Source organism: Gymnogyps californianus, chromosome 15 (genome assembly GCF_018139145.2).
Source record: "Gymnogyps californianus isolate 813 chromosome 15, ASM1813914v2, whole genome shotgun sequence".
NCBI lineage: Eukaryota > Metazoa > Chordata > Aves > Accipitriformes > Cathartidae > Gymnogyps > Gymnogyps californianus.
Window position 1 is genome coordinate 9,558,727 of NC_059485.1, and position 16,629 is coordinate 9,575,355.

General features: G+C 35.5%; 1 protein-coding gene across 1 annotated transcript in view; it reads right to left on the bottom strand.

Annotated features, from left to right (window-relative positions):
* The window catches only part of IQCK (IQ motif containing K), a 42,503-nt gene that overhangs the window by 6,016 nt on the left and 19,858 nt on the right, over window positions 1–16,629 (bottom strand). The window contains exons 7-8 of the mRNA XM_050906295.1: window positions 14,890–14,974; window positions 8,838–8,949 (exon numbers count right to left, since the gene is read on the bottom strand). Of these exons, the coding sequence (XP_050762252.1) occupies window positions 8,838–8,949; window positions 14,890–14,974 (197 nt within the window). The remainder of the gene's footprint in view (window positions 1–8,837; window positions 8,950–14,889; window positions 14,975–16,629) is intronic.

The window sequence follows — 16,629 nt, forward strand, 5'->3', positions numbered from 1 at the left end:
TTGACTGCAGCACTTTTGTTTTCAGAAAGAAACAACCGAATACCTGTACATACAACAATGTTTAAAAGCAGAGTCAAATTCTTTTAATTGCAGTGTCATACTGACAGCAAGTAGCCTTCCACTTTAAACCTGTTTATATGGCTCAGTTTGAAACAAAACGATTTGAGGAAATACCTTCAACATGTCAGATCTTAACATATATGTGTACATACATATATACGTTATATAATATGACAGCTATATTAAAAGTGTAGAACTATGGAATATGGGGAGGTCACCACTTACAAGAGCTACATAATGAGATTAATTAAAGAATTACAGCTACAATAAAAGGAGGGCAGATGAAATTAGAAACAAATTATTTTGTTTAAAATCTTCCTAAAACATGACTACATTTCAACCACCCTTGGTGAAAATGGGAAAAAAAAAAAAAAAAAAGAAAGAAACTCTCACATAAAACTGATGAATTCCTTACAGTTTACTGAGCTGAATTTTCCTAAATAAACCACAGAGGTGCAGTCTTTAAGAAACCCATTAGCTATTCAGACTGTGTCTTTTCCTAATCCAGCATTATTGCCTACAGTACATTTTAAATATTTTTTTTAAGCTTAGTGTAAGACGTCCCATTTATATATATCCCCTTTTCAATATTTTCCTTGGGAAACTACTCAGTCCTGCAAACATGCATGAGATTGTAACTTCATTTATGGCCCCATTAATAAGGATCCATTAGAGCACATGACTATACTCATATGTTTATTTGTTTATGGAATGAATTCCAAGAAGTTTCACAGTGTAGCCATTTTTTTCTGGGTACTGAATTTAACATTTTTCCGTTCCTCAAGTCATTCTGCTTTGATGTGATATGATTATTTACTTTGATATGATTACACACAGCCATCCTTCAAAAGTATGCAGACTAGACTTCCCCTGTTCAACTTAACTTGGTAAGCATATTTAGCTTTTGAATCCTTCCTCATAATTCAGGTCGAGACATATCAGAGCTGTATAAGGAGCAATTGACTGCATTTCCTTGCTTCTTGACAGTATGCATCTGTTCCTGCTCTAGCGCTCCTAAAATATGCAGCCTGTTCTCCCCTTTATCTGCAATCTCATTCATATTTTCAAGGATTTTCCAGTGACAGAACACCTACATTTTGAGTTCTTCAGCATGTTGCTGGCTGCATCTTCCCAACGGAAAAGATTCTTTCTATGAAAGTAGTATTTTTAAAATCTCTCAGCATAGGTGAGTAATAACTTCTACTGCCAAAGGAGAAATACAGCTTGAAAATTAAATGGAATGTAAAGGAATATTCCCTCCTGTATCTGGAAATCAACCCCCCCACCTGCTGTGAAGATTACTTTCTGTCTCAGTTTGGTTTAACTAGATTTTCCACACACTGTGTACATTCACTGTTACAGAAATACCTTGCAAAACCAAGGCTACGGTTGATCTGTAGGAACCGCGAGCTAATAGGATCACAATTGGTTTTGCCATAAAACCAGGAATATTTATTTCTTTTACTATTTTCCCTAAGAACAATGCTTTTTGAAAATAAAATTTTACAAATTATATGCAGGTAAGAAGAAGAAAAGAAAGCCCTTAGGAAATAAAATAGCTGAATGTACTGGACAGTGTATACACAACCAATTGTCTTTCCAACAGCACACCAGCAGAGAAATAACCATTGTAACAGACAGTGTCAGTAGAGCGTTTTGTAAGTGATGAACGAAGATTTAGGTATTTTCATTAAAAAGTTCAAGTATTTTCAAATTCCTTTCATTATAGGGCAGATACTTTTTCATTTCCACTGATGTCTCATCAGTACTGCACCTGCATAACGCACTGCTCAGAATCACGACTAGATGGGGTTTGTCCACTGCACGGAGGCACAAATCAAAATGACGAGGTCATTAACCAAAAAGCAAAGGCCTATTTCTTCTTGGAAACATTAAAGCAAAAATACGACTGGAGCTATGTGGGATACCAGCTAGAAAAGAAGAAGATGCAGCAAATTATGTCCAGTTTCAAATGGATATTTTAGGCTGCAGATATTGACGAAATTAATATGGACAGCCCTAGGTAAATGCATGCTGGGAAAAGAAGTTCTCCTAAACAGACAATCTCATGGTAGATCATCAACCTCATGAAACCAAAAGCAGGTCTTGCTACGTGTGTGCCACTGTGTCACATCCTGCCAAACATAATCTCAAATAACATGCAGGTTATTAAGTTTTAAATTACATTTACATTAAATATTTTTTATTTACATATTTAAATACATTTACATTAAAGTAATTTCAGCAAATCGGAATAATAAAATCAGAAAGGACACCATCTCCCCCCCCCAAAAAAAAAAAAAAAAAAAAAAAGGAAAGAAAAGCCCCAGCTCATCTGCTATTCACTCACATCCTCTGGAGGTTGGTTTTTTATTAGCCGTATTTTCTGTAGAAGGTAATATTTTTTAAAAATCCTGTGAAATATTCTGGAACAAATTTATCCCATCAGCTGTGCTATATTGAGGAGAATTCTCTTTCTCCCTGCAAGTCTAAAGCTGTGAGCCACTAAACTGAGTCTTGAGTGCTATGCTTCTCTCTACATTTTCAGTCTGAAAGTAGAAACTGTTAAGAGTAAGGACTATCACACCTTAAATATAGATCATTTTGTGGAATGTAATGTTACAGCAGTGGAGCAGTATAGCAAACAAAATGTCAGCTAAGAATGCTGTAGCTTTATGATCTTAGGTAAAGGCTAAAAGAAACACACCTTTTTATTTGCACTCAAAAAGAAATTTAGCAGGCATATGCATTAAAGAGGTCAACAGTCCTGCAAGATGCTATTAATTTATAAAGTAATTTTCATGCAAAGTTTTCACACTTTCTATCCCTGAACACTTTTCAAAACTAGTAATAAATAGTATAAAAGACATAGTGAAAGAAGAATAAAGAATTACAAACAAAGAAAAAAAAAAGAGATGCTTTAAACATGCTGTGAAGCAGGGGGAGAATCAGTGGTTTATATGAGACTACATTATACCCTGGCCTACCAAATCAAGCAGACATACCATGTAGGGTATGGTTTCACATGACAGATTAGCTGATCTAAAAGTGAGCGGCCATCACAAATGGGCAGTTTTCCTTCCCTCTATTACTGTTGCACCATTTCCCTTATATTGGATGTAAGGATTGTGTCATTACCCGGCAAATCAGTTTATCAGGCTGATCCAGCAGAAAACTAACCCGAGGGGCAGCAAAACAGAACTGAAGAGCAGGTCTTTGTCAGATCTGCCAGCTGAACCAACTCGCCATCAAGCCATGCCTGCTAGAGCCGAGAAAAGGAAAGGATGGTAGAGACCTTGGTTGAGGAAGGACAGGACTGCCTTTTTAATGGGGAAGTTGTTGGATCACCTTAGCTGTCCCGTAAAAATCATACTTTTGGTCCCTACTTGAAAAAAAAACCCAAAAGTGTTTCGTTCTGGTTATGTTGTAATGAAAACTAAAACTTCACTATTTGTTTCAATAATAATGAACATGTTTTAACACACTTTCTGAAACCAGAAAAATAAATTAAGCATGCCTTTGGATTTGTTACTTACAATCAGTTTAGATTTCTAACTTCCTTTTAATATCTTTTTTAAATATCACACTGGTCAAGATTATACAAACATACTTTCATAAAACTATACCTCTTTGCCTAAAACATACCCATAAAATAAGGTATATATAGCATTGTCCTGAAAACCACAACAAAGCAGAATCTGACTGTTAGTTCACATTAACTGAGTCTTTGGCTGATATTTTCATGGAAGGTATGCTGATCTTTCTAGTAGTGTCAATAGAATCACATTACTGCTCGAGTCAGCATTTTCTAAAAGCTATTTGGCAGCTCACCATTCATCCCCTACAGTTAGATTCAACACTGTTTACAGCGTCTAATAAACAGGGTTAGAGTCATATACAAATTTAAGAGATACTTCATTGTTATTCTTAATGTAGTTAACTCGGTAATAAATTGCTGTATCTATTTAAAAAGTTTTTCTTTTGATCATGAATCTTAATGCTTATTTGTGACATTTGCGGTCTTAGTTACAATAAACGCTTTGTCCTGCTTGATGTGAAGAGCTCAGTGGTTTAATTAAAGGGGATTAATTGAATTAACTGAATTAATTAATTCAGTTAAACCAAATGCACAGAAAGACAAGGTTAAGAAGTAGTTGCGTTGTGCTATTCATTATTGTATGAGTGCTTACAATCCACTTCAGTGGAAAATCAGCTGGGTTAGACTGAATCACTGGTAAAAGCAGTTTAAACTCTCCTTGCTGACTTTACAATGAAATAAGGTTTAACGACATTAAAAACCAGCAGAATAATAATAGCAGAAATAAGAGCAGCTGGAGCACTAACAAAATTAATTATGGCATCACAGCTGAGATGGATAATGAAAACCCCTGGACAGTAACTTCTCAAACTAGTACAGCTGTTTCCAAATAGCCATCTGCCTGGGGCCCAAGGCTATTTTATGTATGGATACTCTTAAATTAACTTAGCAGAGCTCAGTTAAGGAATTACAGAAACAATGTGATAATATTGAAAGCTAATGTGATATAAGCAAGATGAACTTTCACTGGTTTACAAAAAAAATTGAAAAGGGGCAATTTTACAACTTTCTTTGAAGTGGTGAAACAGCTGTGTGTCCTAGAGTCCTAAAATAATTGATTTGATGACAGGAAAGCTCTATGAAAGTGATTAAAAGGAAATTTGTTTTTCCTTTTGAAACAACTGGCAAAGAAAGCAAAGGAAATCTTATCACTACATTACTCTCCAAAACAACATAAATATAGTTTATGGAAAGGTTAAATTTCTTCAGAGACAGGAGTTTTTTGAATCAATTCAACTGCCAGATGACACAGTCCACTCCACCGTTAGCCCCTACTTTTCTTAGTTGCAACATTTTGAAAATGGTTTCTTGTCCTCTGAAAATGCAGTGGTAATTTTCACCTTTAAGATTTTACATGCATGAAGACTGTAAACTATGGCTGTATAATCATCTAATATCATATACATCCTTTTTCACAGTGGTATGTTGTAAATATATAGGTTTATTTCTTAGAAATAAGAGGGAAACGTATGCGTTTTTAACTCTTACTGGTATCATGGACAATGGAACATGTGAAAAAACATGCCTTGATGAGATGATGTAAATGCTAACAAATTGAAAACAGAGTCCAAAACACAAACATTAAACTGCAATCATTCAAAATGAATTAGCAAGCCTGCTAGGTCAACTTCTATCATCACCTTCAGGAATGCAATTTTTCAACAATTAACACTGACAGAATTAATCATGTATTACAAAGAGAAGGATTTGGCTTTTATTTTTTAAATTTATAATGAGATTAATTGTATCATAGTAAATTTGAATCCACTGTTTTCAGATCTTCAAAACCAGATCTATTTATGTCTTCTTAAAAAAAAAAAAAAGCCTACTTTTTTTTTCTCCATACAAACTCTTAATAAACCATAGTAAATAGGCTATGAAATCCCACAAAGACTTGAAGAAAACCTTGGTTGCTCTGCCAAAGTTTTCTTTACATATCAGTCAAGTCCGCTGGAAGACAACTTATGTCTCATGGATTTTATTTTTCATCATTTTTGTACACTGTTACTAGTTACTGCTTTGTTTAATCTTCTAGCTCTAAGCTACTAAAGCTAAGAATTCTACTTCACTTACTGCATGCAAACACCCCATATATATACATACATATAAACACAGTTTTTCCCTGCTGTGATGTATGATTTTGCTCCTCAGAATGAATTCTTTGCAGCTATAAAATATCCCTTAGGCAATTGCATGGGTTGGTAAATAAAACGTGATCTTTTGTAGATTAAAACTGCAATATAAAGGCAGTGAGAGCAGATTCAAATACTGTTCCACTTCACAGAATAGAGGAGAAATTGTGTTACAATAGCACCATGTATTAAGATATTTATTGGAAAGATTTATAGTATAACTACTGAACACTCTGTTCATTAGAAAATACCCAGTGGAAATACCTACTCATCAAATTCTGATTGCAGAATTAGTTGGTGTTCTGCATACACTTCAGAACGCTTGAGAGCAAACTTAACACAGCATAACTGCAACATTACCCTGACTACATGTCCTAAAAATTAATGCTATCCAACAGATATGCAAGTACAAATAGGAAATAATAGAAAAGACGTTTAGGGAATCAAAGATTTGCCAGTGGGGGAGCTTGAAAACATGGAGAACTTAGCAATTTGTAACTTTGTGTTTGCCAGTATCATAAAAAGTAGCCCATCTGGTAGTGCTGGGATTTCACACAAGAAAGAGTCTAGCATTTGTTTAAAATGTTATTATTAGCCCCAAGTGCCTATTTAATTTTTTGTGTGTGAAGGAAAAAACATCAAAATAAGGAAAACTGAAAACAAGGGACTATTTTGTAATCCCAGTTGTTATAATGATCATTACTAATAACAGATTTCTCCTTTCACACATGTAAAAGGAGAAGCTCCTTTCACCTTTAGGCAAAAATTTCAAAAGAAGATTCCAAGCAGAAAGGGAAATGTGTGGAACTTTCATGCCATCCTTTTAGCCTGATCTGCTTGTAACTAATGATAGACAGAATTGATGCACAATAAAAAGTGAAAGAATAATTGCAGTGCATCAGGTTAATGACCTGACTGCTGTTAATTCCTTTGACATTTACAGAGCATGAACTATTTTATAATTAAAATGTTTCATAGGGAAGTTTTAGTTGTATCATGTATTAAAAAGCAGGACGGTTTGGAAATTAACAATAGCCACAAAAGATTTCATGACTACAGTTATTGAAGAATTGCAAGGCTCTAGTCACTTACAAGCAGCTCCGACTGCTCCAGCAGTGATGTTAATAAGTACTCTTTATGTATGGACATTCTTACTGTAGTTTCTAAAATAAAGCATACTGTGAGGATGTCAAACACTTAATTCCAGAACACCCTATTTTGTATCTGTGCATGAGTACAATAACTCCATTTAATTAAAAAGAACAGTTAAGTTGCATAGAGAATAAGGAAAGAAAAAAACATTTGAGTGAAGACCCAGCAGGACATATTCAGTGTCTCATCTTAGACTTTAAATGTGTAGAAATTGGGCACCTGAAGGTGAACCAATGAAACAATGGCATGGTCTATAGAGGCAGCAAAGAGAAAGAGCTCCAAATGGTGACCCACAAATATTCAATGCTGAGTCAAAAGCTGCCTAGGTCATTAGGCAACACAAAGGACAGAGGCCTCCCATTAAGCTGCCTAATTCCAGATTGCACATCAGCAATTTTCTGTCACTTGAAATCCAGAGCTGTAGATTTTTCTGGATAGTAGTTATCTAACTGACCAGGACTCAGCATTTTAAAGCCTTTCACAGAAAACTGATTCTAAACTCTCTCACCCTGCAGGGATTCAAATGTAAGTCTTTCCTTTCCCAGTGAAGTCCCACAAAAAGCAGGCTCAGAATGAGGGCATCAACAGATGTTCTTTTGTGTACTGAGCTGAAGACGTCTAAGCCATGACTTGCCCCTGGCTTTTAACTCCTGCCAATCACCTGGAGACTGGCACTTCCTCAGCCATGAACAGTAACCAGGTATGAGAATACCATCTCATATTCTGCTCAATTTAACCAAGCTGTGAGCTGCTGGCAGTCATTATCCCTCTCTCTCCCCAGTTCACTTTCTCCTTTGTGTTAGATACAGCAATCATGTAGCAACAACGTTGTGGAAAACTAACCTGCCCCATACCAAAACCCCTCACTGATCCAAACCCATGGTGCAGTTACACAATCACTATAACTGATGCAAGAGCTACAGAGTAGGATCAACCCTTTTGGCAGCTCCCAGTTTCATCCAATTGACTGCGTGAAACTGCACCCTGAATGCTCTTATGTAGTTCACGGCAAAGATCGGCCATCTGAGAACACATCTGCGACAGTGCCATCACACTGAAGGACCACACAATGGTGACCGGTACAACATAATTTTCCCTCTCTTCAACACATGAACACCATAGCTGAACGACCTCTTCTCACCTCCATCTGTTGGTGTGTAGTTCACATCCCTACGTGTATCACGTTTGAGTCCAGCCTACAGAGGCTGATAAAATGTAGACTGGTTGAGGAGCTAGTGAATTCTCCTGCATTAATAGACAAAGAGGCTGGGCGAATAATCGTAATTACACCACTGTGCCGGAGTAAGTGAATGATAACTTTGGCTCTGTCAGTAAAGCCTTGTCCAGAATCAGGGCAAAAAGGAAACATATTACAGTGTCGGTTCTTAAGGCAATCTGGCCTCATTTCCCCTGGTAATTATATTGGGTTGTTTGGGTTTGTTTTCTTTTTTTAGAACTGTACAGGCCAACTTCTGCTATAAGTAACTACAGGAACATGCCAGTGGAACATTTACCAGATAGAAATCCCACAGTTCAGAAAAACTGTACTACAACCCGACTGGTAAAAATCAGTATTTACATGTTGCGTAGCTGGTAGAGGTCTGATCCTGCCCTAGGGAATACTGTGCCAGCACATTGTCATAGTCCTCTGAAATTATTGAGTTTTGGCCCTGTACTGTATTTTTCATTGCCACTTTCAGCTATACAGGCAACTAACTTAGAGTAAGTAGTGACTGTAAAGAAACAGCCAGGCATTTCCACCAGACATTACCTTCTCTTCTCACTCGGGATTAGTGTCCTACTGCGTGTCCTATTTTTTAATACAACCCAAAGTATAAAAATTCAACACAATGTAAAAAAAAAAAAAATTAAAATACACAATTTAATTCACTTACCTTTGGCTTCCTGCTTAGTCCAGAATTCTTTTACTCTCTTAATAATGTTTTTGTCCTCTCTCAACAGCTTTTGCCACTGACGTAGCTCTTGTATTTCACTATCACAGCGGACCTGGGAAAGGGAAAACAGAAAATGCAACTAAAATTATATATGTTCAAGTTACCCAAGATGATGATACAATTTTTTTCATGGGGCTGTGGCTGGGCAAATACGCGACATCCATCCTTTTTGCTGGGCCTGATATAAAAGCACAATCCCAGAGGTTTACAGTTTTCAACTTATACAGAGATAAAAACCCCATTGAAAACATAAGTATGCCAATTAGGGGATCATTTTGATTACCAAGGACTCCTGAGAATGTGATTGCAGTGAGACGCTTATTCTTTGAGTTAATTAAAATTTAAAGCATTATGCTGAAGGGTATTAGTGCCTTTAGAAAACCACAACACTATAAACCCAACCCACTGACCAACATAATAGAGCAGAAGAGGAGCATGAAGGGTCATACAGCAGGAAATTTATTCCAGCCAACTGATTCACACCTGCTATCAGCTGCAAATAGGCTTACTGACAATCCCAGCCATACAATTTTCACAAACAGGAGAGCCATTAATCTGTTATTTAAAGTAATTGGAATGCATTACATGATATCTATTCTTTGTCAGTCAATCACTCCTATGAAGGGCGTAATTCTGCTTCCACATAAAATGACAATAGTCACAGGCCTTGACTCCATTTAAGATTTAAGTTGAATTCTTCTATTATTGCTTTTGTACTGGTGTAGATCCTACCAATATAAGAAAGAGCTAGCTTTGCATCAACAGCTTTTACCACTCTGCTACTTAAACTTGTTCTAAGCAGGATTTGATTAATTAGCAGTGTGTTGCCAGTTGTCTACCTTGGCATTCACACAATTACTACCTCCAGTGCTAGAGCAAAAATCCAGAACAGATACTGTCCTTCTGACAATAGTGGGAAGGTGACATACTAGTATTGGTTTAGACATTGGTAAGTGATTATTCTGGTAGAGTCATATTCAAACTATAATAGAATTATTAAAAATGCAGTTTCTGTTTTTTCTAAATGTTACATATATAAAATGTCATTATGTTTTAGGACTTAATGTCCTAGTAATTCAGGCTGAAGTTGAATAACACGGTAGAAACAAGCAGCAATAAGCTTGGTTTCTCCTGGACACATTTTTGTTTTCAGGAAGTCAACTACTTAGTTTTCTAGAAAATCTCTTATATTTATTTTATTCTTACATGATATGGAAATGAGTTTGCTCTGTGATTTGAACTCTATCACTCTACTCCATTACACTCTGGCTTTCTCCCACTTCCCTGAGCAAAAGAGCAGGACTTAGTTTTCCACTAGTTAAAAAAAAACAAACAACAAAAAACCTTAAAGAAAATAATATAAATTATTTATCAAAAGTATTCTTTCCACCCAGAATTTCTCCTTTGTGGTGCAGCTAAGAATGCCATATACAGTAGCTGAACTCCCACAGCACTTTTCAATCCACTTAGGAGAAGATAACTTGCTATATTTCAGATAGTACACTGGCAGAGCAGAAATACAATACAAGGTCACATGATCAATAAAGACAGTCAAGACTTTTACTCAGTGACTTGACATCAGATACCTCTTAGGCCTCTAATAATATCCCATTATACTAATATAGTTCTGTATTATCTTCCATAAAAGTAATAAGAAGTTCTTACAAGGTTGGTATGAAATTTTAAAAATTAAAAAAAAAAAAGTTACTGTTACTAGTCATCTTCTTTTCAGCTATACAAAAAAATCAAAACCATTTTCTATTAAATCCATCAAATACTATTTCCAAAAATAAAATATAATCCCAAACATGGGATAGTTTCTTTAGGCTTGCAAGAGACTTTTTTTTTCTTTTATACTGTCATGTATGCTTTTATAAAACCCATAATTCCCTATTACATGGAGTCAGTTTATCTGCACAGGAAAGGGTTAAGGGAATGCTTATGGGACATATAAATGACAGTAACAGAAAAGAGGCAGGAAGATAGAGAAATTACTGCCTCTATGTCTAAATATAAAATTTTTGAAAAAATGAAGTGTCCATTTACAACTGCAGCTATGTAGGACCTGTGTTTTGGCCTGTGACAGGGCCACAGTGATCTCCGTATACTGAAAATGAAGACAATAACTCTTAACAGTTAAAAGATAAAAGGCAAGTATAGTAGATTCTGTATACTCTCCCTAGATAAATAAAACCGTGAAAGTATAGTGAAACACATAGCAAAATATAGGATTCTGAGATAAAGGCATAGTCAGACAGACTCAAATACTCCAAAGTCCAACATTAAATCCAAGCAGTGAACATGAGCTCCCAGAACAAAGTGATTTTTTAGAAAAGTGAAAGAAAAGGAACACAGATACGCCACCTGCAGTAAAACAGGTAACAGGAACTTAACAAAATACTATCAACATGTTCCAAATATGCTTAACAGATTATAATTTAGCATAGTTGTGATAATTTCACAGAAAGTAGTCTATTTTGTAATCAGAGTGCAATTCTACCATGATTAAAAAGCCATGACTCAGCAGCAAAATTTCCAGGCAAGTAATCAAAGAGTCAAGAGTCTTGTCCAAACAACCAATGTGTCTCTCCTGCAGATCAGCAATGCCTGAAGCACTGAAGGGGTCTTAACTTTGCAGTGAGAGTTCACTCTTACCCAGGTCACTTGGACTGAATCTACACTTGCTGTAAATAACAGCGAATATTCGTGCGACCTTCTGAGTTTGAGCCTTTGCTAGTAGCCACAACTTGCTGGAAAGGAATATAAATGTGATAGCAAAAGCACAACAACATTTTGTAAGATATAAAGATAAACCTGCTTCAATTCTGATTTAACTTTTGCTCAAACAATATTTATGTATAAAATAGCACTGAATATTTACATAATGCTGTCCAATTTAAACTCCATGATATTACAAGATTTAGTCAAACTGCTTTCAATACTAGGTAAGAACATGCTGCACAACAGTGGAAGGATAACACTAAAGCTTTGACCAGAGACATTAGAGGAAATTGTATTAATGAAAAATCCCTTCAGTCTAGAATAGTTATGCAAATTGTAAAGATTAAAAAGACCCCGTAAAACAAATGGTACTAAGCACAGATTCTGCAGTAGAGGGGTGAAGGAATATATAATCTTTTATTGGAAAAGTGCCTGGAAGATTGATACCTACCAATCAAGGGTTTTCGTCAGATACTGAATAGTGCCTTGGCCCACAACAGATGAATGGAACCTCAATAAAAGAGGACGGTGAGAAGCGAAGAGAAAGAATTCTGATGACAGAGCTGTCTCAAGTCTTATTTGGGTGCTCCTCCTTGCCCTCAAAGAGAGCCCTCAAGATGACATCTTCCTTTCTGATCTCCTTAGAGTACTCAGCAGTTGTACCTTCCACTGCTGTTTGTTCTGGAATTTAACTCTTGATTAAACTTGACAGAATTTTCAGAGTACTCATCAATGTCTTTGTATGAAAGATTGTAGCAAGGACTTTGTTGATGGCAGCCATTAATTATTACTACCAAAACAAGTATTTTTCTGAAATTTGCTTCAGATAAGGATGAATGTACTGCTTTGATCATGCTTTATTATCAAAAAGTTCTCAATATTCTATATCTGTAGCTTTTTTTCCCTTTACATAGAAAAGTCTTTACTGCCTGATCCATTTTTGCTGATTGCCCTGTGTTTTTGATACTGGCACACTCAGACAGCTCGATGTGGCAGAAACAAGTGAAGTATCATGAGAGGACACGATGCTCGGTCAGTTATATAACTAGATAAACTCTACTCCCTAGTTCAATATGGTTAACGAAATATCTCAGAAATGGTCCGAGTCCATAGAAGATGTGTCTGAGAAAAATAACTTGCTGTGGTTTCTCACACTTTATATGACATTGTTTAAGAATAAAAAACTTACAAGGTTCACGTTTGGGATAGCATTCTTAAAGACAAAACTATCCTGCCCAGGTTTCTGAGCCTGTTACTTTTTCTGAAATCCAACAGCGTGTCAGAATCCTTCTCCATCCATCTTTCAAACAAGTACCTATGGCATGTGATTTTATGTCCTTTAAAGTGTATCTTGAGAAGACCAATGATGAAGTACACTGTTCCTTTATCACAGTGCCATGTAAAATATGTATGTGTGCTTGTGTTCAATTATTCAATGTTATCACAATGTGTAAATTTTTATTTCAATAATAGTGATTAAAAGTTCCAAATTCTGTGAATTATAAAACAAGGTTTAATGAAAAACATCAGAAAAGACTTTAAAATACTGACACGATAATATCCTTAGAATGCAAAAGGGCATCATTTGTAAGTGTTCAGTTATTACCACAATAAATCAGTGTTAGCTGACAGAGCTATTTATTTTAAAAGCAAATAATCTGAATTCTTTGGTAAATTTTCATAATATACTTTATCATTAATGCAATGAAATCCTATTTAAGCTTAGTGTTCTCTTAATTTGCAAGCCCAAGGACAACACATTGCCCAATGTAGTAACTTGTTACTAACGATTTTTATTTTATATTCTGATTTTTATTTTATATTCTGATTTTTATTTAAATTTAAATTTTTAAAAACTCAAGTTCTTGCAACTCTCATAAGCTAAAACATGTAACAGCCAATTTTATAGTCTGAATTATTTTTGATGTCTCCTACTTTTTATAGGTACAGTTTCTCTCTCATTTCTGGGAACTGGTTTAGAATGATAAATACTACTGTGAAAATTTTGAAGTTAATATATACAGCAAGGAAGGATAGTGCCCTTCAGAAGCTTTGGCAGAAGCACAAGGTATCGGAGCAACCTTGCACTGTTCAGCAAACATAACTGTTATTGGATAATGGTTGCCTTTGCAATACTCCACTGTAAGGATGCCTGCAGTGATATTGTCAGTGCTAATTACTGTTAGTGTCAATGCCATCTCTGTTTAAAAAAAGAAAAATAAAGCAAAATGAACAAGCAGAAAGCGTCGCAAAAATCTATCCATCAAGAAGATCATTTCAAGGTATTTCATCATCTTTGGCTGCACGGCACATTATAGTAGCCACTCATATATTGATGCTTGTTAAAAGCAGTAAAGAAGAACTTAACAGAGAGTGTTTTATACTGATTGTTATTTAAAGAACACCTGATGTACAGACAGATGTCTCACTGTCCATCTCAACAAAATTACTGCTATATCTGGAGGCTATTTACAAGCTTAAATTTTGATAAAGCAGTCAAAGACATTTCTTTGTCACCAAAGTCACTGGAATTTCAAGTCCATTTCTTTCCAAGGCGTGAAGGTGTTAGAGCCTTTCAAAGAAATATTTGACAGCATCTGTTCAGGATTTTCAAAATAATTTATTTCATACCCTAGGGTTAGCATGGCTGTTACCCTCCAAAATAATAGTATTAGCCAATTTTCTTCGTATTTTTTTTATGCACCTTGCTTTTCCCCCTTAAACTGGATATTACATTAGTGTTGTATTACAGTATGGCTTGCAACATCTGCTTGCCATTTTGTTTTCCCTTTCCTTGAATAACAGCCTTCATGCCTCTCCTACATCTCCTGTCTCGTTCTTGGTCTCAATTTTTTGTCCTTTTTTTTCTGTATGCTCTTATTTCTTAACAGACCTCACCAATTCTCCTTGTGCATCTCCACACTCACTCACATATCCCTGCATGAAGCAAAATAACACTTCATCCTTTAGCAGCTAGCCAAAGATCAACTAAAAAAAAAATTGTTCAGTGTTAATTGTACCTTTGAAAATCGAATTTCTGCAGATTTTCTGTTGTTGAGGAAAACAGTGAGATTACATCAGCGTAAATGCCTGTGAAAAAATTGTAGTCACTAGGCATAAGGCAGAGCAACATCCAAAGCCAATGAACCATGGAGGTCTCAGCAGCTATTTATAGTATCCCCTACTTAAAATTTATGTAAGGATTTTCCCTGGGGCCTTCACAGTCCTACGGTTTTCAACATCAAGCAAAGTAATTTTAGATTACTCTTACCCGATAACCTCTCCAGAAGGACTGAATTACTATGCTTGCTTCTTCTTCTGATAGAAGGAGAGAGAGAGGAATTGGTGGCCTAGGACTTAAAAAAAAAAAAAAAGTTTTGTAAACAGACAGCCTATAAATGTAAAATACTTTCTTCCCTAACAGTATATTTTATAAAAAAGAGAAAGGTTGTTCAGGAGCTTGAAAGATATAATTTCTTATTGCACCAAAGATAAAATGTGCAAATAATATCTCCTTTAAAAATATATTCTGTGTTATGTACACTACAATCATTTCTTCTTTAAAGCAATAATATACAAATGGCACATCAAGTACAGTAATCTTTCTTATTCTTCTACATGGATTTGAAATTCCTGCTACTATGGTAAGGTTTGAGGTGGCGGTGGGAAGGGGGCGAGACAAGTAGGCATGCCATTTGTAAAGCAGAGGAGGTTTTAGTGTGCATGCAACAATGAACAGACTTAAGACATAAATGTTTATAACAATTATTAAATACACAGAAAGTAAATATATTTTAGTACATTAATTTACCTTATGATTTCACTTAAAATTAAAATGTCCTGAAAAAAGTAATGATTATCATATCTGCATAAGCACGGATCCATGTTTAGAAATGTCTAAACAAGTTCTTAAAATGCTGAAATTTTACTTTTGATAGCATATACACATGGTTTGGTGATAAAAGAAAGTAATACATATGTGAAGTCAACAATTTTCAGCCAAAATATACAGTAATTTGAAAGCATGTTTGGTGATTCTGTTGCTACCAATTTTAATAGGTAACTCTCTAAACTATAATTACAATTCAGCCATCACTAACAAAAACTCAAATCACTGTATCAAGTCTTGTTTCCCAAAAGCCATTTTCTATGGATGTCGATTTATTTCTCACACACAATGATCAGAGAGCATCCATGGGAAAGGACAAGTCAAAATTCATTTATATAGTTTCTAATAAATGTAATTTAAAGCTAATGAGCTATAGGGCAATAATGTCACAACTCATGAAAATACCATTTATAAACAGTAGACTTGGCACAGTGTTAGAATGGCTGCTAAGAGCCACTCTCCCTGCATGGGAAACAGACTGAACACAGCTTTGACTTGGAAGACCACAACGTTATGAATTTGGATGCAGCAATCATCTACAGGCACATGCAACCCATGCAGGAACATTATTTATAGTATTTATACCATAAAGACACATATACTGCAAAGACCATCAACTAACAAGATAGTTATGCAGTCTTACATTTTCTGGCTAAAACATTACTTCTGCCATTTCTTTTGGAAATTTATTTTACAGTATATTACAGCTCAAGCTAGGAAGCTTGACAGCTTACATATTCCTTTCACTTAATTTCGTTCATATTAGTCTCTGCCCTAGTAAGCTTCCTATGCTCTCTGATGTCTTTCTCTTAGGGCTTGTCTTCACTGAAGGGGCATTTCAACTTAGAGCATAATCTTAATTCTTATCTAATGCTACTAATGTTTTAGTCTGTGTACTCAGCTAAATTGGTCTCATCATCATGTCAGCGGGGTTTTGGCCTACATTTATTTTAATGTGAAAGAAAATCTCTGTCTGTTTGGAAGAGTAGAAATAAGACAAAAATAAAAAGAAGTCTCTCCATTAAGCTAAACAGTTTCAGCTCTGTGAACATTAATTAGCATTTCTACTGCTCAAGGGACATCATAAGTGCTGGACAAGCAAGGCTTCCTGAGCTAACGGCT